This window comes from Vanacampus margaritifer, chromosome 19, assembly GCF_051991255.1.
Source record: "Vanacampus margaritifer isolate UIUO_Vmar chromosome 19, RoL_Vmar_1.0, whole genome shotgun sequence".
Taxonomy (NCBI): domain Eukaryota; kingdom Metazoa; phylum Chordata; class Actinopteri; order Syngnathiformes; family Syngnathidae; genus Vanacampus; species Vanacampus margaritifer.
The window spans coordinates 9,106,328-9,130,572 of record NC_135450.1 but is presented as its reverse complement, the minus strand read 5'-3'; the positions used below and the strand labels follow the sequence as shown (position 1 = coordinate 9,130,572).

Genomic DNA, 24,245 nt, shown 5'->3' with positions numbered 1-24,245 from the left:
GTACAGTAGTGGGCGCTATTTACCACAAAATGTTGTAATCCGACTTTCAACAGGAGAAGAATCGTCCGTGAAGAAGACGGAAGACTTTTTTTCTTTTTCTTTTTTTTTTAACTATACGTACTAAAATGGACGATAACGACGGAGGATAACCCTTTATTAACAGTGAAATCCTTATTCTAAAGTAAGTTTTAAGTTGCTTCCATTGTGAGTAACTGTTTAACATCGCTTCTGTGTTTTGTACGGGCAGCAATGAATACATGCTGAAGTTTTGCTAGGAGCTAAAAAATTAGTCTGTTAGCACCATCTACTGGTACTGAAAAGTTTGAATATTAAACATAACATCAATGGTCTATTTTCCCTGGTCTTTTTTTTTTTAACCTGAAACTGAGAATTTAACAACGTTGTGTGACTGTAACTACTGTCTTATCTTTTTCACAGGGGCCGTGGAAAATGAAAATACAGGGAGACAAAATATATGAATTATTTCTAAAGAGAAACAAGTCGGTGAACAATGAGGCAGAGATGCAGACAGTACTCTCCTCTGACTTCAGCAGTCCATGCAGCTCTCAGAAGAAATAATATAAGGCAAGCCACCATCACCAGGTCAGAAGGTCTACAAAAACAGTCAAATGCTGGGTCATTCTATCAAAAAGGTGAAAATGTTTTTTTCGGTACCCTTTTTAAAATAACACAAATATAGTCTCATAGTCTCATAACAATTGGCCACTTACAAATCAACACAGATTACTTCTTCATTTCTTTATTTCTATAGAAAAATATGGTTTCTGCATATTTGTAATTGACCTTGCCAATATTTCAGATGACAATTCAGTCTTCCTGGCGTGTTAATTGAACTATTTAATTTACACATTTAATCAAAGAAAGAAAAGCTTAATGACATGATTCATACTTTAAAAAGAAGAAAATAATTCAGTTTAAATATGTCCTTGTGGAGTGTTTTAATATGACATTTGTCAGTTTGAAATAAAATGTTAACGTTAATGTTGAATGTTTTAAACAATTTAGCATTTCAAAACGTAATTAACTTTTCCATAATGCCCATTTTACATGTACATGAAAGATAAAACCACAAGAGGGCGCTCCTGCTTTACTGTACTGCAATAGCCTCAAATCCTGAAGAGCAGGCAGTACCCACCCAGCAAAAATTGGTTGAAATGACGTTGAAAAGCCACTGATGTCCGTCCAAAAGACGTCTGAATGTCGTTGAAAAGTGAAAGGTGAAAAGACATCAATAAATAAATTAATAAAATATATTATGACATACAAAGTGGAACCGGAGAGAGACAACGTCCACTAAAAGTATTACAGTGCATACCATACCATGGACTGATATGTTATGATAATTAATTATGCAAAAACGCCTGCAGTGGTCATGATCAGCTTCATAAAGGCTATTTGGAAAATTGTATCAGCCTACCAGCAATCCTGTACCCATTTATCTCACGTGATGCCAGCAATTAAATCAGATATAGCTTCAACAATTTTTGAAGTAAATTTGGACATCATTGGACAAGCAACATAATTTTTGGGCTAGATTTTGACCACATTTGATAGGCTAAATACAACCCACTTTTCAGCGTCCATTTTTGGACTAAATTTGGACCATATTGGATGGGCTATAACATAACCCAGTTTTCAACATCTATTTTTGGTCTAAATTAAGGCTAAAATGGAGAGACCCGATTTAGCCCAAAATTAAACGTCCAAAAGACGTCTGGTCCTCGTTGGGTAGAGACGGAAGAAATACAAAGTGACAAACAAAAGCATAACGCTTGAGGTAGATTTTGTGTGTGCACTTTTTAGGCAACCCATTATAATTGTACTAAAGGTACTAAAATAACCGTTCAGCATACAAAAATGTGGCTTTTGAAACATAGTGACTGTTTTTGCAGCCTAAAAAACTAATGAAAGTTATTGTGTCAACCTGAGGTTTATTGTTCGAGTGAGTTTTATTTTGATATTTCTAGTCTTGAGTTGTATAGCTTTGCGTAGAGTCAGCTTTATTTAGGTTAAGTGATTTGCTGATTTAATGTTTCAATTCCTTGAGCTGTACCTTCTGCTATTCCCACCTTAGCCACCAGGGGCAAATATAATACAGTCATGCTGACGAACAAAGAAGAGCTTCACTCAACTAATTTAAATGACTCTTTTTTGTTGTTGTTGTTTTTTGTTTGTTTTTTTACAACGGATAATGCTCATATAGAATTTTTTTTAGCTACAGTCAGAATGTTGAAAATCTTTCTTTACAATAATATGTTATATCTACCCCCACTAGTCTAAACATGGTAATCTGATTAATATTACGTTTGTGAAATATGAATTAAGCAGCAAAACCCACCCGTTTTTATCCATCTCAGTGGGTGGCCATTTTGCCACTTGCTGTCAACTGAAAATAACATCACAGTGCCTAAGTGCTCCCTGCATCGACACAATATTTTTCAGATGTCTAAAAAAGGGCAGTTCGCGGCGGCATCTACTGAGCTTCGCGCGCCACTGAACTGACAGAAAAATAATGAAAAATTTTCAATGTGCACAAAAATCACTTTTAGGTCAGGGAATACTGGGAAACCTTCCAAAAAAACACCCATCAAGACTTCTGCCCAGAAACAGACTAAAAGCGTACTTTCACAGAAGTCTTAATGTCTCTCCTCTCCTGCACCAACTTTTCAACAGCGCACACTCAATCCCGACCGTCCGGATTAGTGACGTCGGCGTCAGCGCTCACCCTCGCCGCTCTGATAAGAGCGCAAATGCCGAAGCCTTCCTGCCTTCTCGCCTTCCCGCCTGCCTGCCGCTCCTCCGCTCGCCGTGCTCAATTTCAGATAGCGCTAATGGAATCTGTCCTGCACGATTGTAATGCAAGCGAGACTCATTCTCCACGGAGCTTGGAGCTGTCAGCTTGGCGTGTGTGTGTTTTGTAAGGAGGAAGGGGGGGTCATAGAAGGAGAGGATGATGAAGAGGTGTGAGGTGTTTTTTTTTTGCAGTGTGTGCATGTATGTATATACAGCATATGACAGACTCCTTCCTTCTTGTCATGTAGCTGTTGTGTAACCTACACTCCAGTACGACATGTGACGTGAGCCGTCATGACGCTCACAGCTTCCTAGTGTTTTGAAGTGACTAAGTAGTAACTTTGACAATTGTGACTTCATTCCTCCCAATTCTTGTGTGTGTCCTGCAATTGGTTAGCAATCAGTGCAGGTTTATACCCCGCCTCTTGCTCAAAGTCACAAACTACCTATTCATACAAAACTATTTTGCCAATACAATTTTTACTTCATACGAAACTATAATGCACCAATTAAGACAACTATTTTTTATCAAAAGACAGAAAAAACAATGGTTGCGACCAAATCAAGCGCAAGTGCGATCAATAGAGAATGTTGGTTGCACCTGCGACCAACTGAGAAAGTGAAAACAAAGTGTGCGACCAAATCAAGTGCACTGGGGACAAACTGAGATAGTTGGTTGCATCTGCGACCAACTGAGAGTGAAAACCAAGGGTCCGACCAAATCAAGTGCAGGTGCGACCAGTTGAGAAAGTTGGCCGCACCTGCAACCAACTGAAAAAGTGAAAATGGAGGCGACCAACTGAGAATTTGAGAACAAAGGTTGCGACCAAATCATGTGCAGGTGCGACCAACTAAGAATGTGAGAGCAAAGTGTGCGACCAAATCAAGTGCACGTGCGACCAACTGAGATAGTTGGTTGCACCTGCGACCAACTGAGAAAGCGAAAACAAAGTGTGCGGCCAAATCAAGTGCATGTGCGACCAACTGAGATAGTTGGTTGCACCTGCGACCAACAGAGAGTGAAAACGCAGGGTGTGACCAAATCAAGTGCAGGTGCGACCAGTTAAGAAAGTTGGTCGCACCTGCAACCAACTGAAAAAGTACAAATGGTGTGACCAAATCATGTGCAGGTGCGACCAATTGAGAATGTGAGAACAAAGGTTGCAACCAAATCAAGTGCAAGTGCGATCAATTGAGAATGTTGGTTGCACCTGCGACCAACTGAGAAAGCGAAAACAAAGTGTGTGACCAAATCAAGTGCACGTGCGACCAACTGAGATAGTTGGTTGCACCTGCGACCAACAGAGAGTGAAAACGCAGGGTGTGACCAAATCATGTGCAGGTGTGACCAACTGAGAATGTGAGAACAAAGGGTGTGATCAAATCAAGTGCAGGTGTGACCAGTTGAGAAAGTTGGTCGCACCTGCAACCAACTGAAAAAGTACAACTGGTGTGACCAAATCATGTGCAGGTGCGACCAACTGAGAATGTGAGCACAAAGGGTGTGACCAAATCAAGTGAAGGTGTGACCAGTTGAGAAAGTTGGTCGCACCTGCAACCAACTGAAAAAGTACAACTGGTGTGACCAAATCATGTGCAGGTGTGACCAACTAAGAGTGAAAACCAAGAGTGTGACCAAATCAAGTGCAGGTGTGACCAGTTGAGAAAGTTGGCCGCACCTGCAACCAACTGAAAAAGTACAAATGGTGTGACCAAATCATGTGCAGGTGCGACCAACTGAGAAAGTTGTTCGCACCTGCGACCAACTGAGAATTGAGACCAATTGAGAGTTGGTCGCACCTGCACTTTTTTCCGTCTTTTGACAAAATAGTGATCCTAATTGATTTATTGAAATAAAGATTGTGCTGTATTTGCAAAATAGGTTAACAATGAATAGGAAGTTTGTGATCAATTATTATAATTTTAGCATCAGTATTTATGCTTCTTCTTTTTTTTTTAATTGTATAAATTCTCACAAATCGAAAACTTTCCACTGGAAGTCATCATCATCCTCATGATTCTTATTGACCAATTGATGGGCTATTATCCCGATGCATTTTCATTTACTTACAGCGAAGATGAGGCTCGATTAGAGGACACACAGTTGTACCAATTGGTCAAATGCTAACATGTAGCTCAGTCATGGTCCTGGGAGCACTCAAAGCACTCAAGGGAAATACCAATTTGGCAGCGCTACGGGGATTACGGCGGCATCTTTTAATCTGGGACAGATTGTTGCATTTTGTCTGCACTTAAAATTGTCACTAAAAAAAACACAGCTGGAGCTGATTAGACTCCTAAATAAAAATAAATAAAGTGCAACTTAAATCTCCCAGCAAGGGCTTTTCGCAGCCAGAGACCCCATTACTGCTACATGACCCCCAGGGAGGAGTTTAGTGTCAGCAAAAGCTCCTTGCGGGGGCCTGGCGGAGGGTCTCCTTACTGTATGAAGGAAATGTTGCCAGGAGTTTTTATATACAGTGAGTCGAACATTGCTAACTTTTATTAATTGTACAGGTGCAGGCTATGTTTTGACTATTTCACATTCATAACCGTTATTCAAATTTTAACTTAAGTTAAATGAACTCCTTCACTACCGGCCGTTTTTAAAGCAGTTCCCTGAGTGAGTGGCTTCTTTACTTGGTGTCCGTCATTCACTCAATCAACAGATTTGTCACGATCCCGACCATAACCATAACACATATTCTATTTATTCAATGCACATATATACTTTGATCGTTTTGTGTTTTCGTGTGAAGTGCCTAAACTTGTCCAACTTCCATCATGTTGGCATACCTCTCCCCCATAATCGACATGACAAATCAATATTCACTGCCTAATCTTTAGCCTCTCCTCAAATGCTGCAGTGATCGACAGGAATCTGTTAGTTATCGCAGTGGTTTTAAAACCTGAATTTCACAGACAAGTTGGTTGAGGCCCTCTTAACTATCTGAAAACAATTCCAGTTGACGAACATAAACGTCATAGGCAGTGAATGACTTTAATTACCATCAATAAATTAATGAGAAAAATATATGCAATCTAAATAGATAGATTTTTTTTTTTTTTTTTTAAGAGCTCAGTATTGTTCATTCGGTAATTTTACCGATTTGACACGGCATCATCATTGCTCTTTTTTTTTTTGTATGTGGGTGAGTAAGAGTGTGCGAGTGTGTGTGTATTCACTAGTTCACCTAAAACCTATCAAAAAAATCCCATACCGTTCACCTAAACCGAACACTTCCAAATAAATAAATAGATTTAAACCAACAAAATGAATGCAACAAAAATATTTGAATGGCGATAATGGTGGCCCGATTAAAGAACACAATGGGTCAGAATGTGGTCCATGAGATATATTGCCGAACCTCATCCAAGATGTTCCCTGGACTAAACTCATTACGTGATTCTTGTTTGACTGTTTTTGTGCCGCCTTTGAAGGCAATCCTGATGCTTGAGAAAGCCGCCAGAGAGGTCCTTGAACGCAACCTTTAGCAATTGCGCTAGCAAAGAGCATACATATGCTTAATCACCAATGGAGTTTCCCAGGAAAAACTTGAGTGGATTATATCCTTAAAATCAGAACGTTAGAGAAGTACCGAGTTCATCTCCTAGACAGAAGCCAAATGGTTATCTAGCGGCGGGTACGAATCAGAGGCTGCAGAGTGTGATACCGATGAGGAAGAAAAGATGCCACGTGGTGAGGAAGACGGCCAGATAAAGACAACGAGGAGGAGGCAGGGCGCTGGCAAATTGGCAAAGTCAGGGGTCTGTCTTCTGCTTTGCATTTCATTTACATGGCTGGCCCTATCGACCAATCGGATTGGGAGCGCAGCCCGTGGCTTAGCAAGGCGAATAAAGACTCCAAATGCCTTCACTGCTCTCATCCCGCTCGCTTATAATACCCTGTCTGCCTCTCTTTTCTCTCTCCCCTCCGTAATACCCTCGCTCGGTCTCTCTGGAAGTAAACCCTGTCCGCTGTGATAGTGGGATGAGGTTGATTGGGAGAAGTGCAGGGGGGGCTTTCATTGCGGCTGCCACCACGGGAAAAAAATATAATTGCAAGCTTATATAGAGAAGGAGCCTGCCACGTATTTCGTACGATTTTGGTCGGAACGTAAAGTCAGGTGGACCCGAGAAAGTTGCATTGAAGGAAGCCGTTCCGCCTTCAGTTTATTTGGATTTTGAATCCATTTTCCTTAGAAAACAATCAAAGTAGAATTACAAGGGGGGCTTTGATTTACTTCCAACAGATTCAGAACACGGCAAAACACACACTTTAGTGAAAACTGTTTATGGTAATTAATTTAGAAACCATCTGATTAATGAGCGGCAAGTGGTGCTAATTACACACTAAACACATTCATGAACGCCGATAACCATCCACAGGCAGTTTTGATTATTATTATTGATGCATGCGCACACTTGAATTCATTTGAATAATGAATCATCAGCAGACATGGGACAAACCACAGATGACCTCAGGCGCTTTTTCACAAGAGACTTGTAGCCACTTAAGACACGCACACACAACCGCATGCTCACATCTCAAGGGTATAATTTAGTTACATGCGGGGGGGGGGGGGGGGGGGAAGGGGGGCGCCGTCAGTGACATATAAATCAAGGATAGGCAAATGTTTGTGCTCAAGGGACACATTATTATCATTATTATTTTTAAACGGACAGATGAGCCAGAAAAAAATACATTGTTAAATGTACTGTAAATTGTAATCATTTATTTTCATGATTTTATAAATTACTGTACATGTTAAACATGATTTTTAAAATAAAATAGACAATGGGCCAGGTCATTTGTGGATGAAGAAAAAAAAGATAGTTCCTTTTACTTAAAAAAAATATCATTATACCTTTTAATTGTTTTTAAAAAGTTACAATTTGTGTGTAACATAGCATATATTAATGAAATCGTAATTTGTTCTCACTTTAAATTGTATTTATTACTACAGTTATGATTAACCAATTACGTCAAATAAAAGAATGCTGACTGTATATCAAAAGACGATTATTAGTATCAATTCTTCAGAGAGTGGATAATAAAAGAATTTTAAAAAATGCAAATTATTTTTTATTTCATGTCCTCCAGGGGGCAGTGTGGTGCAGCATGCAAATAATACGTGGATCTGAAAAACCACAAGATGACACAACCTATCTGCAGTAATACAGTATTTATATGTCTTTTTTCGCATAATATTTACAAGCATAGTCTCTTTCTATATGTTGCTGCACTGCTTGTGTTTTTTCATTATTTAAAGGTTTATACCGCAACATAGATGCTAATTCATTTGCCCATGCTTGTGGCGTTTCACACCATGTGTTAGCATTAAGCTAGCAGTTGTTCGCAAGACGAAGCTACAGTATGTTTTGGATTGAATATACAAATTGAGGTCTATTTATCATGTTACTTTTACATTAATTGGGAGTGTCAATAAAATAATAGTAGTGTCAAGCTGGTAAAGTGGTATTAGTGTCGTAGCATTATCAGTACCGATACCGGCATGGTATCAGTACATACATTTAAACTAGTGAATGAATTTACTTTAAAACGGTAAACACATCAAAATCATTACTACAGTGCTCGAGGTTAATGTATGGTACACTTCATTAATCACAATTATTAATCACTTCTACTCCATCATTGTTCTTATTTTCTTTTTTCTTTGCCTCACACAGTCAGTCACTCCATTGCCGTTAATCATCAATAACAATACCTTATTTGTCAGGGAGGAGTGTTTACAATGGGACGTAGCCCACCCCCCGTCCCACCCCCTGTCAAACCACCACAGTGTGTCAGTGTGCCACCAATTACCCAGCGCAACTTGAATGAGGTCATAACGGGATGGGGTCATTAGCAAAACAAACCCGGCAACCCCGTGGGGACTTGGACGGGGGGGTAGGGAGGTTTTTTGGAGGGAATGGTTGTGTGGGTTAGCTGTTTGAGGGGCGTGTGTACTGTACTAGTGTCTATGGATCTACCACAATAAACATTGATAAAAGTTGACAACAAGTTTGCTATTCAGTGTGAAAAACAGAATCAGTGATAGCATTCTGTCAAAAACAGACAAACAACATGCGTTCCATGTCAATGATGAGCCAAAAATAAAAATACATTTAAGCAGAATGTACTGATAGCTTCAAGCATCGTTCTAATCTAGTTTGATTGTATTGCATGTTTTCGATTTTATTTGTACCTAATTTAGTGACTCTTTCGTACCACTATAACTTTGAGAATCACCAAGTGTACTCGTTGTCATGGATTTGAATGGCATTTTTTTCCTTATCATTTCTATTGACTCATACGTGACTGACCTGAATCACCTGCTTTCTGAGTTTGGCCATGTGATGTTCACCAGCTGAGCCCTGATTGGTCATTACCCAATATTAATTAGAATGCCATGTTTAGACTAGTGAGCCAAGTGAGAACATATTATTATAAAGAAATTGTTAGACTTGGCTTCCCCTTTAAACATTGGCGTCTGTAGGATAACGTCAGATCAGGTGAGCACATTAACTCGAAACAACCACGCTACAACGGAGCACATTCATAAATACTGAAGATGCTATTAGCGAGCGGCGAGGCCTGTCCGGTTTGTGCGCGTGTCTGCGTGTGCGCGTCCATATTTGTGTTTGTGTACCTCCATTGTGACGCGTGTAATCCGCAGGCTCTCTAATCCCAGAGCAGGTGGCCCTGCGTGTGGCGGCTGCGGGGGCTGCGTCCAGGGCACACGCTCCCAGCATCACACAGACACAAAATAAGAGTCACATGCACACAACACAACAATGAACACACGCACCTCACGAGGAGAACGGTCGCCTAAAGGCCGACATACAACACGCGACGAGATAAACAGTTGAGTTATGGTATAGGTAGAAGTTATTTGTACTTTTTAAACTACTTCCTGTTCGCTAACAAATAGCTGAATTGCAAAATTCACAACAGGTGTTTAATTGATAATATATACTTTAGTGTGGCTCTCACCTAAGAGGCAGTTTAACCCGTGGGCAGTATTTTATTTTTAAATGGCTTGGTCAGAACCAACAAAAAGCCAAAAAATTGTCACAATAACGCCTAGGGGATAATAATATTTTTTCAACAAGCTGCACTAATATTAGTCGTTCTTCACAGAGGATAACGCTTATCAGAGGTGGGCAGAGTAGCCAAAAATGACTTCTTAATAATATTACTCAATTAAAACTAAAAAAAGTAGTCATCAAAAAAATCACTCAAGTACAAGTAAAAAATTGCTGAAAAGAATAGTCGAGTACTGAGTAACTGCTTGAGCATGAAGTATGATTTATTATTGAAAACAATGTCATCAGACAGACAAAAATATGAAATTATGTGCAAATGCTGGCATCTTCAAAACTTTTTGAGCTTGAACAGTGCAAGCAGACACGTTAGCCCAAGCATGCACAAATCGTTCACAAATGGTGGTGTCGTCTAACGACCACAGGTGGCAGTTTCTTAAAGTGAAAGCACCAAGACCTCGTGCCTGCCAGTCCTCAACCAGGGCCGCATTTCCTGTATATAAGCAACGTGTCCTCGGAAACGCTCCCACACGAAATACGGTAAATCTAATGTATGAATGGGGCGGCGGGTAACGACTCTAGTGTAGCCAAATATAGCGGAGTAAGAGTAGCGTTTCTTCTACTTAAGTAAAAGTAAAAAGGAGTGTGTGGTAAAACTACAGTACTCTTAGAAGTACTTTTTTTCTCTCCAAAAAAGTTACTCAAGTAAATGTAACGGAATAAATGTAACTCGTTACTACCCACCTCTGACGCTCAATAATCCTGTTCAAATATTCCCATTTACACCTGTTTTCTGAAGCTGAGCCATGATTGGTTGCTCCCTGGGCCCTGAGCAACTGTGATGTCGTTTTCTGTCGACAGCAAGTGGCAAAATGGTCGCCCCCTGAGTGGATTTTGCTGCTTAATTCATAAACCACAAACGCAATATTATTCAGAATTGTGTGTTTAGACTAGTGGGGGCACATTGAACATATTACTGTACTGAATTTTTTTTACCTGACTTACCTTTTAAGGTTTTATAGCACTCCCACGTAGATTAGTTATTCGTTAGCCCGTGTCTATAGTATTTCCCATTACAGTATTTGTTAGCATTAAGCTAGCAGAGGCTAACTGGTTGCTTACGCTACAATTAAGTGGCAATAAACAGCTAGAAGGCTCTTTTTTCTGCCAAACTGCTGCCGGTGAATTGAGATGAGTCACCGGCACCATAAAGCGCTATTATGTCAAGTCTTTGCTCTCAAGTCAAAGCAAAAAGCAAAGTAAACAAATGGTGTGTGCCTCCGTATTTGAAAAGGGCATTTTATGGTATCTTAGATGCAAAAATACGCCGATAACCACCAAAGATGAGGTTAGGTGATGTAGTCGTGCCGCTCGGTGTACGTCGGGCTTAAGGGGGAGCACGTGCCCCCTATTCCATGTACCACACAAGCCCTGCCCCCTGCATGCCACCATCTCAAACAGACACGCTCGCCTCCGGGAGCTGGTGGCGAGGCATCTGTCTACTGTACGACGCCTCCATCTGCCTCCCAGCCAGACGCACTTAACGAGCAGGAAGCAAATTAGCAAGCCTAATAGGAGTTAACTGTCCAAGTTATAGAAGAATACATGACGTGGACGGAACAGGCAAGCGTGCGGCATTTGTCGACGTGGCCTCACTTTAAGCAACAAAGCTGTGAGGCCCCTTCCAACTTTGACCTCTGCATTGTATGGAGGCGGACAGCATAGTTTGGCGGTTGAGGAGGTCCTGCGACACGACCTCAGAAAAAGCCACTTGAGTGACTCTGACTCTTCATAGTTGTTGGTCAACTGTATTTTTTCAGTCAAACAAACAACACTTTACTTGAGCTAGCTTAGCATAAACATCGCTGGACATTTTTAAGTAATTGCATTTGATTTTTTTCTCCATTATTGTTTAATTAAAAGAGAATCTGGGCAGAATTTGGTATTGATTCAATACCAAGAAAATTTTGCATCAATATCATTAATACCAACGCTGATACGTTTTTGATTATTAAAGTGAATGCATCATCAAATTGCAAGAGAAAAAAAGTTTTTTTTCTTCCTTTTTTTCTCTATTTTCCAAACACACAATTGAATTTGGACAAATTTTGGTACTGAGTAGATACCAAGGAAATCCAAGACCAGTAGTGGCAATACAACTACTGGTAAAGGGGGTGCATCAAAAAAAGTGTCATCATCTTAAAGTCTTCTTGTGATTTTTTTTCTCTCTAACATAAACAAAGTTTGAGCAAGATTTTGTATGTTTCTGATACTAAATAATTCCAGGCAGGTTTAGGGCTCACAGTTCTGATACTTAAAAAAATATATATATATATTTAAAGTGGATGCTAAATCCACTTACTTGTACTTTTTTTTTAATCACCTATCTAAAAATCCAGGACAGAATCAGTCATGAAATTCCTAATATGTTCACAAATTTACGTAACTCTTCAGAGTGAAAATAAGTTAAGCTTTATGAAAAACAATAAAGGGCTTGTGCCCGGGATAGTAAAGTCACTTAGTTGACATCTGTTTGGCACACCCATCTCGTGGATGTGACTTTGAGGATTAAATTGATGTAATCTGTTTTTACACCATCTCCCTGTTGCTCTTTGATAAGGAGATTTATGATTTGCACCCGCTAATGGTCACTTGTTGAAAGGGCACGAGTGCTTTGTTGGCGGAACGTTCATAATCCGATGTCACGTTTGAGGCTAAATGGACAGAAGGAACTAGTAACTAGGCATTGACTTTATAAAAAGCACTAATATATATACATATTTTTACATTTAATGGATTTTTTCTTGAATCCTGTAATCCGATTTTTGTTTGTATTTTAAAGTGCATGCTAACAACTAGCAATCCACAAAAGTGCCTTATAATAAGGCCTTTAAAAAATGTGGACAGTAGCGAAACCAATTAGCCTTTCGTACGATATTGACACAAAGTGACTCAAAGTTAACTTAGAAACAACATTTTTATCATATTATTGTTGTTGTTTGAGCCATAAACTCGGGTAATGTGATGTTTTTCGTGCAAACAATCATTGGTAATATTATTATATTTTTGTCATCTTGTTACTTTCAGAATTTTTTTTGCAAATAATATTTAGCTCTTATACTACCTTGCATTTTTTTTCCAGCAGTAATAACACATTTCAAATCTGATTATTTATATAACATTTACATGTTTAAAAAATGGCCTTAATTTTTTTATGAAAAATCTTTTTTTTTTTGGGAGTGAATATGTGAGTGGCATTTTCCGGAGTTGTTTGCTGTATGCGCTAATATCGCTACAACTATCCAGCAAATTGAATCCACACCTCCACGGCTGCCGTTTTTTTGTCTCGGCCGAGCGTGTTTCCTCAACGGCCCGTCCGACTCCCGAACACAAACGCCATTGTCTCCTTCATTCAAATGAGATTCCATGAGTGTAGCAACAGTGTTGTTGTTGTTGTTGTCGTCGTTGCAAACGAATTACGTATGCGCCGCCGGGTTGATATGTGATCGAATGTAGGACACATGCTTATGCATAACAATAGTCTACAGTCGTGTTCTCATTGGCAAAATTGTCCGCTTAGCTCCCACGTTCGCTTTTTAATGCTACTGCTGCCTGACAGTTGCTCAGTTGCCCCGGTCTATTTTCGCTCCTTTCTTTTGTTTCTGCCACAAAAACAAAGTCACACGCCTGTCACTGCACAGCTGATCTCATAATAATAACAGTCTATTTCACCGCCCGCCAACTCCCTTTCTCCCTCCCAATGGGATTCCTAATCAGGAATTGTCCGTTTTAAACGTTTCTTGATGTGTGGTGTCGCGCCTTTCCTCACTCGCGCACACTAATTGACCTTTCACTTATGTCACATAGTAGCTGGCTGTCCTATAGGATCACGTTTTATAGTAAGCATGAAAATCTGCCTGAATTATAGCTGATTTCATATTTGATCTGATTTGATACCGTTTTTGGCCCCCGATACCGATTCCGATACCCATCTTTGGATTATCAGCCGATACCTAAGTTTTATTTTTTTCTCAACATGAAAAAGCTGTTCTTCAATTGGTTAAGAGCATTCAAGGGCCAATAGGATATCTTAGCTCGGCATGAACATGTCACACATCAGTGAATGTCTTGCATGAGCAAGACACAAGATGCTGCATCCAAAGTCCTATGTTAGCATCAGAATTAATGGTATCGGCATGTTACTTGTTAGTACTCACCGATACCACTGTTTTAATGCAGTATCGGGTCCCCCGCCGATACTAGTATTGTATCGGAACAACACTACTTTTGACATAAAATGATACCTGTCTTCACTTTGACTTGTTATAATTTAACGACTTTTCATGAATTTTTTAAGCTTTTTCGTATTTTTTTGCTACAGCCAATATCTAAAAAAATGTATACTGTGTGTTTTTTTAATTTCAATTGTTTAGTGCTAAAGGGATCAATGAAGTTTAACTCATTCACTCCCAGCCATTTTCATAGAAGCAACCCCCTTCGCTCCCGGCTATTTTACTGAATTTTGACTGATTTTGAAAGGCCCACACAATATTGTGTTCTATTGCTATAAAAACATGCATCTTACCAAAATAAAGATTAGAGTCCCTTCTTTCATCAGGAAAAAATATATCTATCTGTTTCCGTTTTGCAGCAATTCATTCAAGTTTCATCATTATTCACAAATCTGCGGGTAAATGGGCTTGTTTGCAACATGGCCCTGGTTGATTTATTGTACTCTGCTGCCACCTGCTGGCCATTTTTTGTAATAACTACCTTTGCCTTAAGCCACCTCCTCAGGTCAGAGGCTGCATTAAAGCCTTCTGTATGATCTAGCTTAAAAAAACATAAAAATACGTCTTTGGGAGCATGGTAATATTAAAAATAGATTGTATTTATATGTTTTTGGGAGCAATTGAGTTAAGCGTAACCATTTAGTCCATTTCAGTTATAGTGAAAAATGGAATTTTACGTCGAAATACTATTTTTCTTAAAAACGACATACAAACTTTTGACCCAATAAGTCAGACAGTCGAGTGCGGACGACCCTCCACACCGTCGGGAATCCGGCATGCAATTCCCAGACCTGCGGTCAAGTGGGTCCGCTTGGGAAAGCCTGGCCTCGGGGGACAAAAGAAAAAAAAAAAAAACGCGGCAGCCAAAAGAAGCTTCCGAGGCTTGCTCTTCTACTTTATTGTTTGCCATGCTCACAAGCGAGCAAGGGATTAATGAAGCGCGTCTGGCGGGTCCATATGGCCCCTCTGGTGGCGCTTGTGCTTAATTAAAAGCCAATGGATGGTAGAGGGTCCGGGGCAAGTCGGGTGGGGGGTTCTCCCTCGTCCCGCTACACGAGGACCACTTATGACTTTCTGCTGCCATTTTGTTATCGCAACCTGTTGAAGTTGATTTTGGATGTTGTAATTTGATGTCTACATCAGGGCAGTGAAGGCTGCTGGAGTTTTCCCCAAGAGAGCTATATTACAAATATTATCAGTTACACAGTAACACATATTGGAACCTAAGCCTATAGTTAAAGCCATAGGTAGCTGTATACAGGATGTCTGTATGACAACAGTAAACCACATCAAGTCACCCTAGCTAACAGATTTAGCGTAAAACTAGCAAGCAATGTTTATTTACCAGTTTTGGTTCATGGACTTTATATACTATATATACGCGGAATTAGACACATTTCTAATCGATAGGTAAGTTTATCACCTCTTTCAGATTTTTAATTACAGTATAGGCCTACTGTACGTAACAAAAAAAAATATAAAACTTAACACTGAGAATGTTTATGTAATAGTAACACTTTCTTATAAATTTGTCTTGCTACCAAGGTAGCAAGCTGTGGCTAACATTGGCTTGTTTACGGTACAGCCTGACCGGTGCAGATTTTGTGAGGCCGATTCTAATATTAGCTAGAATATAATTCTGATAACAGATTAATCGGCCGAGTCATAAATAATGGAAAAAAAATGCTTACAGCAATAAAGAAATGAATTACTGGCAGAAGATTTGACTGTTTTACTTTATTTGTATTTGTTGAACTTTACAACATAGAGAAAAAATGGCAAATTAGCCCATTTTTTGCCAATTTAGGTTTTGCTGGGGGGATGTTTGAATGTTGTTATCTTTTCCTTATGTTATAATGTGATAATGTGTAAAATAAATAGATAAATACCCCCCCCCCCCAAAAAAAAAAACAATTTTGAAAAAACTAATATTGGCCGATTAAATACCATTAAACCAGTTAAAATATTTTTAGATTTTTATGTTGTAATATGTTAATGCATAGACAACAAAAAATGGCTTGCTAGCATTTATAAAACTGTTATAACAGTTATAAAACTGAAGACTCCACCTTCAACCGTACAATTTTTTTGTCAGTTATATGCAGATTCTTACTATTCCCGATCATGATGTTTCCTATCTCTAATCCACAGTGCAACTTTTTGATCAGAATTTATGAATGTCTCATATTGCAACTTTTTTCTTGTTTATTAAACCTTTATTCTTATAACGGGATTTTTTTCCTTGTAATATTGCAACTTTTTCTTGTACTATTTTGGCTATTCTCATAATTTTAGTTGGAATATGACAGCTCTATATTCTCATAATATTGTTTGTTGTCATTTTCTAGTTCTCAGAACAAGTTCGAGTGGCGATTTTGTCATTTTGTCTTTTGAACGTTTTTGGCTATGTATCTCTTTCCAATGTGGCCCTGAAACTTTGTCAAAGGCAGAAATATATCACATTGTCATACCCGTTTGCACTTGTGATTTGATGCAAACGTTTCTGTGTTCAAGATTGACTCGCCTTGATGTATCATTGGCTGCTAATTGGAGGTCAAACAGACAACAAAGCAGTCCTCTCGTCCTAATTAGAGTGATAGCGCCATGCCTCTCCTCGCCTGTAATCCGCAACATAGACGGCTCCAACAAAAAAAACAAAAAAATCTTAATCCCTGCAAGCAGATGGAAGTCATTTTATCGATTAATCGGCCCTTGGATTGATTTGGAAGAGATTCTGGGTTGGAAGTTGAAGTCAGTACATCAGTTTATAGTCTATTAATGTGTGTGAGTACTTGCTCAAATGTTTTTGAGGTATACATGTTTTAATATTCTGGGTCACATAACTCAGGCCTTCAATATCAATAATTAAAATGATTTAAAAAAAAAAAAAGTTGGATTCATACCTCACATTCCAGCTGGTGTTTAGAATTCGAAAATGATTCAATATGACTATTTTGTTTTTGTGTAGCTATATTAGGACAAAATCTATATTTTACCCATGTAGTATTTCAACTTTCTAACTGAACATTTCGCCTTTTTATTTGCCATTGTACAACTTTATTGATTTTTTTTTATCTCTCATAATATTACGTGACATTATGAACTGTGTGACTTTTTTTTTCCTTTTAACGAAATTACTTTGTTTTCTCCTAACTTAGCAACATAAGCTCTTTTTCCTTGTATGCTATTTTTATCCTTGCCAGGGATGACACTGGGGAGGACTAGACCCTCAGAAATCTATGTTCCAATATTTAAACCCCTCATTTATAAATTATTTTCTCAGCCCGCCTATGTATCGGAGCCATCTTGCAACTACAGGCTATCCTCATAACTGAGACTTTTCTTTTTCAACAATTTTTCCTCCTAACTTTGCAACTTTACCCTTAGTGTATGCCTTGTAAAATGGTAACTTCACGTTCAACTTTATTCCTATAACATTGTCTTTTGTCAACTATTAGTCTGAGTTGTAACTTAATGACTTTCTTTATTTGATGTGATTTTGTTATTTTAAGTAGACAATTCATAAATGTGCAAAATGATAAGAGGTGACAAACAAAGCAAAAACAGCAGATGTATGTACACATGCAACTTGGCTTATGTTTATTTATTTTTTATTTATTGAGTATGTACGTGTATGTGTGTGTGTGTGTGTGTGTGTCCTTTAAGTACAGCTTTACCTGCATAGTCCCCTTTTTAACTATAATAATTTATCATTAAACAGTGGGGAAATTCACAGCTCCTTGCAAAAAAAAGAAAAGAAAAAATGAAATGAATCTAGAATGACATTGAAAAAACATAAAAGTTGGAATGTTTGATTGTCTTTTGTCATAAATTAAGTAGTGCATTCAGTCAGAGGCCTCACGCCAACTTTGATCACATGGGAGCTATAAGAGGCTTATTAAAAGTTCTAAAAAATAATAATAATAAAAAAAGTTCCTGCACTCTTTATTTTTTATTAAATGTTCCATGTCCTTGATCAACGTTAGAGTGTGAATACTCAGATGAAAAGAAGAGGAAAAAAAGAGACCGCAGTCCCGCGTTGTCCATCCCGAGGTAGAAGAGGAGTCCCCCCGGCCGCACCCTGGTCCGCTCTTCCGGGGCTTGGAAGCCGGATCACAAAACCTGAAACTTCCACGCCGCCGCCTGCTGCTCTTTATAATCCAAACAATCCGCGTTGAAGTTGAGCTTCCACGTGGACGAAGACGTCTGCTCCTTATTATAGTCCAGGCAGTCCGCGGCGCCTCCGTAGCCGTACGCCGACGAGGAGAGCGACGACGCCGGGCTCAGGTGACTGGACACCCCGCCGCCCCCGCTGCCGCCTCCTCCGCCGCCGCTCATGGGGCTCATGGCGGAGCTCAGCTGGTGGTGGTGGTGGTGCATCGGCGATAGGTACGAGCCGCAGTCCATGCCGGAGAAGTATGACGACGAGCCCGTGTAGCCCTGGTTGTAGGCCGACGTGGCCTGGCTGTACGTCACCGGGTAGGAGCGCTGCATGCAGGAGGACGCCGAGGAAGTGGACATGGGGTCGGAGAGAGGCGAAATGGACGCCGGGCTCCAGATGGACACCGGCGCCGCGGCACTGCTCACGGCCGGAAGAGAGGCGTTGGAGGGCGGCGTGAACTGGCCGCTCGCCCCGCTGTCCGAACTGACTTCCCGGACCGGGGAGGCTTTCTTCTTCACGGGCCTGGTGCTCGACGCTTTGCTCGGTGCTCCGCTTTGGGTCTGCTGGGCCTGCTGGCGGTGCTTGGCCCTTCGGTTTTTGAACCATACCTGAAAATCATTCGTATATTAATGTATTTTTTTTTGTTTTGGTTCCTTGTGTTGTGGTGCTTAATTTAGAGTGAGAGGCACCCATGTAACGGTAAAGCATTAAACCCACAAAACATGCAACAAATGTATATTATTATTATGATGATCATAAACATTTGTTACATTATATTTTAGGTACATTTATCTGAGACATTTCCTTTACCAATTATAATTAAACCGCTACGTATGTGCAAAAGCAAACACCCTGCAAATCTACATTTAAAAGTTAATCCACAAATGCATGTACCTGTAATAATAAAAACAACAACATTTGTAGCATTGCATTTCCACACATTGAAGACTTTTACCACCAATTAAACATGTGTAAATGCTACTGCTGAAAAACAAATTAAGACTCTTAACATTTACCCTGAAATGGTCCTGTAATGTTGATTAGAATTTGCTGCAATATTTTGGAGCCAAAGTCCCCATGCATGTGGAGAAACTAACAAATAGGAACCAACCATGCAAACATTTAATTCTTTAAAATGTTCATTTGTTAATAATTAACATTTGTTTCATATTTTTCACACATGTAATCTATTTTCCCCACCAATTCAACTTATTTAAAGTTCTGCAAGTTTCACATATACGTGCATCTCAATAAAGAATATCGTGAATAAGTAATTATTTCAGTAAATCGATTCAAAAAGTGAAGATGGAAATATTTCTCAAAGTTTAAAAAAACAACAACATGAATTTTCAATTCCTTAGACTTTTAGACGAAGTGTTGTTGAAATAAATTAATATTTAGGCCATATTTGGCGCATTTTTTTTTTAAGCCTCACCTGCACTCTGGACTCGGGCAGGTTGATCTTGAGGGCTACCTCCTCCCTCATGAAGATGTCCGGGTAGCGGGTCTTGGTGAACAGGCTCTCCAGCACGTCCAGCTGGGCCCTGGTGAAGGTGGTCCTCTCCCGCCGCTGCTTCCGAGGTGTGCCTACATGCACGCAAGTACGATTACAACTGTGCATTTTATCGTTTAAAAAATATATGTATTTATTTGGTGAGGCCTATTAAATATTTACCTTGGTATCCCACGGAAGGATGCAGCAGGTCCATCCCAGGGGCGGACAAACTGAGTCCGTTGACCGTGTAAGGGGGCTGCTTCAAGTAGGACATCATGATGATGGCTGGTAATGAAAAAAAAAATCGATTAAACCTCCTCCAAAAAAGTTTAATAATCCTGATCCGAAGATGATGATAGAAGTGCAGCAAAAGAAGTGAGGGTCCCAAACGTGTGCAGGGGCTCTTAAACCCCAAGCCCCCCTCCCACCGCGCTTTTTCCCCTCCCCTCCCTCCCAGCTGTCCTGTGTTCAGTCAGTCTGTCCGTCCCCCAAAACACACTCCTCTCCTAAAAACAAAACATTGCCGTTAAAAAAAAAAAGCCCCCCTCCCCCTTCATTCCCGCCCCTCGTCATCAAGCATTAACATACACACCCACAGGTTAGGCCGCAGCTAAATGGGCAGCTGATTGGGGGGCCATTTGCAGGGGACAAAGCCTACTGTTGACGATAAGTAACGCTGATAACAATAAGAAGTTGCAAACAAAAGCTGCAAACTGAGCCGCGCCATTCAGATACAATGATGACCCCCTCCCCCCCAACTCCTCCTTCATAGTGCACCCCCACCTGTACCGCCAATTTCGGTATTTGTTTTAATTAAAAGTCCCGTAAATGCGGCCAATTACAATACGAAGGACAACTTTGGGGGCAGTAATGAAGAAGCTGGGATAATTTTGACATCATATCGGGGCACTTCTTGAGGGAAGCAACCCCACCCACCCTCGCCCCACTCCCCTCCAGACTCCCTCGCCCTCATCTCCTAATGAATTGCTCCCGGTAATTAGATTTGGAAGGTGAGACGATCGCAAAGTGTTGATTAGGAGGCAGCACTTAATCTTAATCTAAACAAACAAGGAGATTGACACTTTTTGGGGGGTTTAAAATGTGCACCGTGGAAGATTTTTCCCCCCCAATCTTATTTACAAAACGAATTCCTCTTATATCATATAGATTTAAAAAAAAAAAAAAAAAAAAGATTACATGTCAGCCTTATGCAATTGCAGTATTTTTATTGTTAAAATGTTATAATCAAATATAGATCGATATAGGCCTAGTGAGAATCACAAATTAAAAAAAAGAAATGTTAAAACACAATGTGCAGTAGGTCGCTGCATTTAAATCCAAAAACAATAGGCATGTCGTATATTTTTTCTTTTATTTTGGTAAAAGGGGAACAATGTTGAGCAAAAATAAAATTATGTTCCCTGCATGCAAACACATGCAGTATGTATACTTAGTTATTTTTATTTCGTCAGTTTTTTTTTTTTTAATAGAGCCAATAACGGACGATGCAATCTGTCACTTTTTTGGAGTGTGCCCCCTCCCAGACTGCACCCCCTTCTCTTCGTCCTCCCTCCACCACTTAAACCACCGGTTGCTCCTCATCCGTTCAATAATCATCATCCTAAATACCAGTCTTTAATTATTATTGGCTTGCTTGAGTTTTTTTTTTTTTTTTTTTAGTAGTTAATCTGGTTGGCACGCGTTGGCCTGATTAGGGGGACGCGGTGCAGGGGGTGGGGCTTGGGGACTCGGTGTATGCACTTTGTCATATAAAAAAAAAAAAAACCTGCAACTGCAAAAATGTCTGGAAATTGGGAAAAAAAAAGCTTACTAGAACAGCTGAAGTTTATCGAGGTCAACGAGAAGCAATTGAGATCTGATTGCAGGTGTGTGTTGACTCCCTTTTAACTTGAATTTGAATGTGACTTAATCTTACTTAGACTAGAGGGTGCGCAAACTTGTGCAATCAGTCAAGTAGCGCACTCATTTATTTATTTTTTCGTGTACAAGTCACATTCCATTTATAAAACGATCTTGGTCTCATGTTTTATTTTATATCAGAAGTAACTTGTCGTTTGAACAGGGTTGTGTAGACTTTTTATATTCTATTTATAGTCTGCCTCCCTCATTTTTGCATCAGCACACCCATGACAAAGGGTGGCATTGTGTCGATCACACCAGCTGACTGCCAGACACACACGAACACACACACACACCCAAACACCCCCCTCCAAAAAACAACCGACACATGCAACATTTTTTTTTTTACTACTATTGTTATTAAAATGTTGACAAATACTCAAGTGTTCTTTTTAGTATGAATTTTGCCGTTCCAACTACCTATAGAGAACATTTCAAAACAAAACTCAAGTCAAATAAAAACACACTTAGATAAAAAAAAAAAAGGGACTCCTAATTAGCAACATTACATTTAATACAAAAAATAACAATATAGGCCATTTTATAAGGTTTTGAATATTATTGTTTTTTTGCTATTAGTGTATTTTTCCCCCTTATTTACGTTTACCATTTACACTCACTTTACACTACCTTATTGGATCATGTTATCTATTAGCTGCTGTTTATTCTCATAAAAAAAAACTCCCTATAACGTTAGTAAAAAACGAAAAAAAATAATCTGATGTTTGTATTATGTTTTGGAATTTGTATATTTTCTAAATTAATTGTATTATTAGCCCACAATATCTTCCTTGTATTATTTTTTTTTAATATATTAATTTGCTATACTTCTATTCCTACAATCGAACTGATTTATCACCATAATTGTGTCTTATTAGTTGTATATACATGCACGACATCCTGGTGCACGCATTCAAGTAGTTTTATCTCAACTTGTGCTCAATTAAATGCTTGAATGCCTTTTTGCCTGGAGGGGCGTCAACACTGCAAAGTTTCCTAGGCAAAAAAAAAAAGACAAAACAAACACGCCTCCTCAATTAACTCCCCGCGTGGACTCCCGCCTTCCTCTTCGTCTTCCACCCTCCTCTTCCTCCGCTGAGCCAACGACATTCAAATGACAGCAAAATCAACTTTTACGCTTACCTCAGTGGTGGTGATGCGTTCAAGGGCCTCCTCGCTGGCTGTTCAATTCCAGTTTTAAGCGCGGGTGATAGTTGGTGATGCGCACATTTATACAAAAAAAAAAAGGAGAGGCAGAGAGGGAGAGAGAGGGAGAATGAGAGACTTTTAGGAGCCAATAGAAAGAAGAGAACAGGATAGTATGATGATGATGATGATGATGATGATGATGCACTGCAGGCTTATTGACTGCTATCCACTTTGAAGACAGAAATTAATGGCTTATTGACTATAAAAAAAATTTTTTTTTAAAAAAAGCCTTGACAAATATAGGGCTCAGGTAACGACCAATCATGGCTCATCTACCGTGATTGGTACCTGAGCCATGAGCAACTGTGATGTCAATCGAAAGCACGTGTCAAAATGGCCGCCCCCCTTGAGATGAATAAAAACATCTGGTCATGTTGATTCTGAAACTTTTTTTTCTTTTCATAGAATTTTGATGCTCCGCCCCTCTCTCCTTCTTCTCCATGACGTCCTCACCTGAAGGAGGACAGCAAGGCTCCTAAACAGGCTGCGCAGGTGAAAGAGGGTACGTAATTATGAGTCCGTTTTCAAAGCAAAACTCCACTCAAAAGATAAACTTTCAGGGTACCCTTAAAAAAAAAAAACGCAACTGCAGAAGGTGAAGGCATCTTTGTGCATGAATGTTTTTCTTAAAGTATTAATATAAGTGGGATAAAAACATATATATGCTTGCGTATGGGCGCTCCTGCTTTTGTTAGCAACTGTTTATTTGACACTTTAATGTATTTAATGAACAACAGTGACTGAAATCATTCTAACTTATTTTCTTCATGAGATGAAAAGAGAGGTAAGACTGCATACTTTAATTCATCCGAGGAGGCTGTGAAGGTGCTGCTGTTTTGGTTAGCAATGTATTCTTTTACTGAAATATCTTCAATAATGGTTACTAAAAACAGACTTGCGATTGCTACACTGGTTTTCATGAAAGGAAAAGAAAGGTAAGACTTCATACTTTTAATCGGCGAGACTAGTAACATTCTTCACCGTAGGTGCTGCTGTTTTTCTTTGCAACATATATTTTATTAAACAAAGGTGATTAAAAAGTAGTTAGTTTTGACCTTGTCAACTCCATGTGTCTGATAAGTGTACGTTATATTTATCATAATTTTCCAAAACTCCCACAAAATGCATTGCTTCTACAGAGCTTCCACAAGGGGGCGCACATTTCCCGTACGACACTAATGATTGACAGAAAACTATTTCACGTAGGAAAAAAATAAACGAACTAAAAAGTACTTTGGAATACTTCCGCACATGCCATTTAGTAGGTGCTGCTGTTTTGGTTAACAACATAGGCTCAGCAGTCAAC

At 39.5% G+C, this 24,245-nt stretch overlaps 1 protein-coding gene and 1 long non-coding RNA gene across 2 annotated transcripts; one reads left to right on the top strand and one right to left on the bottom strand.

Moving 5' to 3' along the window:
- The first annotated feature begins 87 nt into the window (after positions 1 to 87).
- On the top strand, positions 88 to 19,024 carry LOC144039375 (uncharacterized). Its single transcript, XR_013289424.1, has 3 exons — positions 88 to 181; positions 439 to 603; positions 18,140 to 19,024. It is a non-coding gene; the product is annotated as an uncharacterized LOC144039375 (long non-coding RNA).
- On the bottom strand, positions 17,745 to 22,925 carry LOC144039374 (homeobox protein OTX2-like). The gene is made up of 4 exons (XM_077552678.1): positions 22,874 to 22,925; positions 19,991 to 20,095; positions 19,751 to 19,902; positions 17,745 to 18,923 (listed from the first exon to the last, which is right to left on the bottom strand). Exons 2-4 carry the CDS (start codon positions 20,085 to 20,087, stop codon positions 18,267 to 18,269), a joined length of 906 nt encoding a protein of 301 aa, XP_077408804.1. The 5' UTR covers positions 20,088 to 20,095; positions 22,874 to 22,925; the 3' UTR covers positions 17,745 to 18,266.
- Positions 22,926 to 24,245: the final 1,320 nt, after the last annotated feature.

Coding starts and splice junctions, on each gene's coding strand:
- LOC144039374 (XM_077552678.1), bottom strand. CDS start 20,087: ATGATGTCCTACTTGAAGCAGCCCCCTTACACGGTCAACGGACTCAGT. Junction 19,903..19,990: donor TCCTTCCGTGGGATACCAAG/GTAAATATTTAA, acceptor GCGTGCATGTAG/GCACACCTCGGAAGCAGCGG. Junction 18,924..19,750: donor TGCCCGAGTCCAGAGTGCAG/GTGAGGCTTAAA, acceptor AATGATTTTCAG/GTATGGTTCAAAAACCGAAG.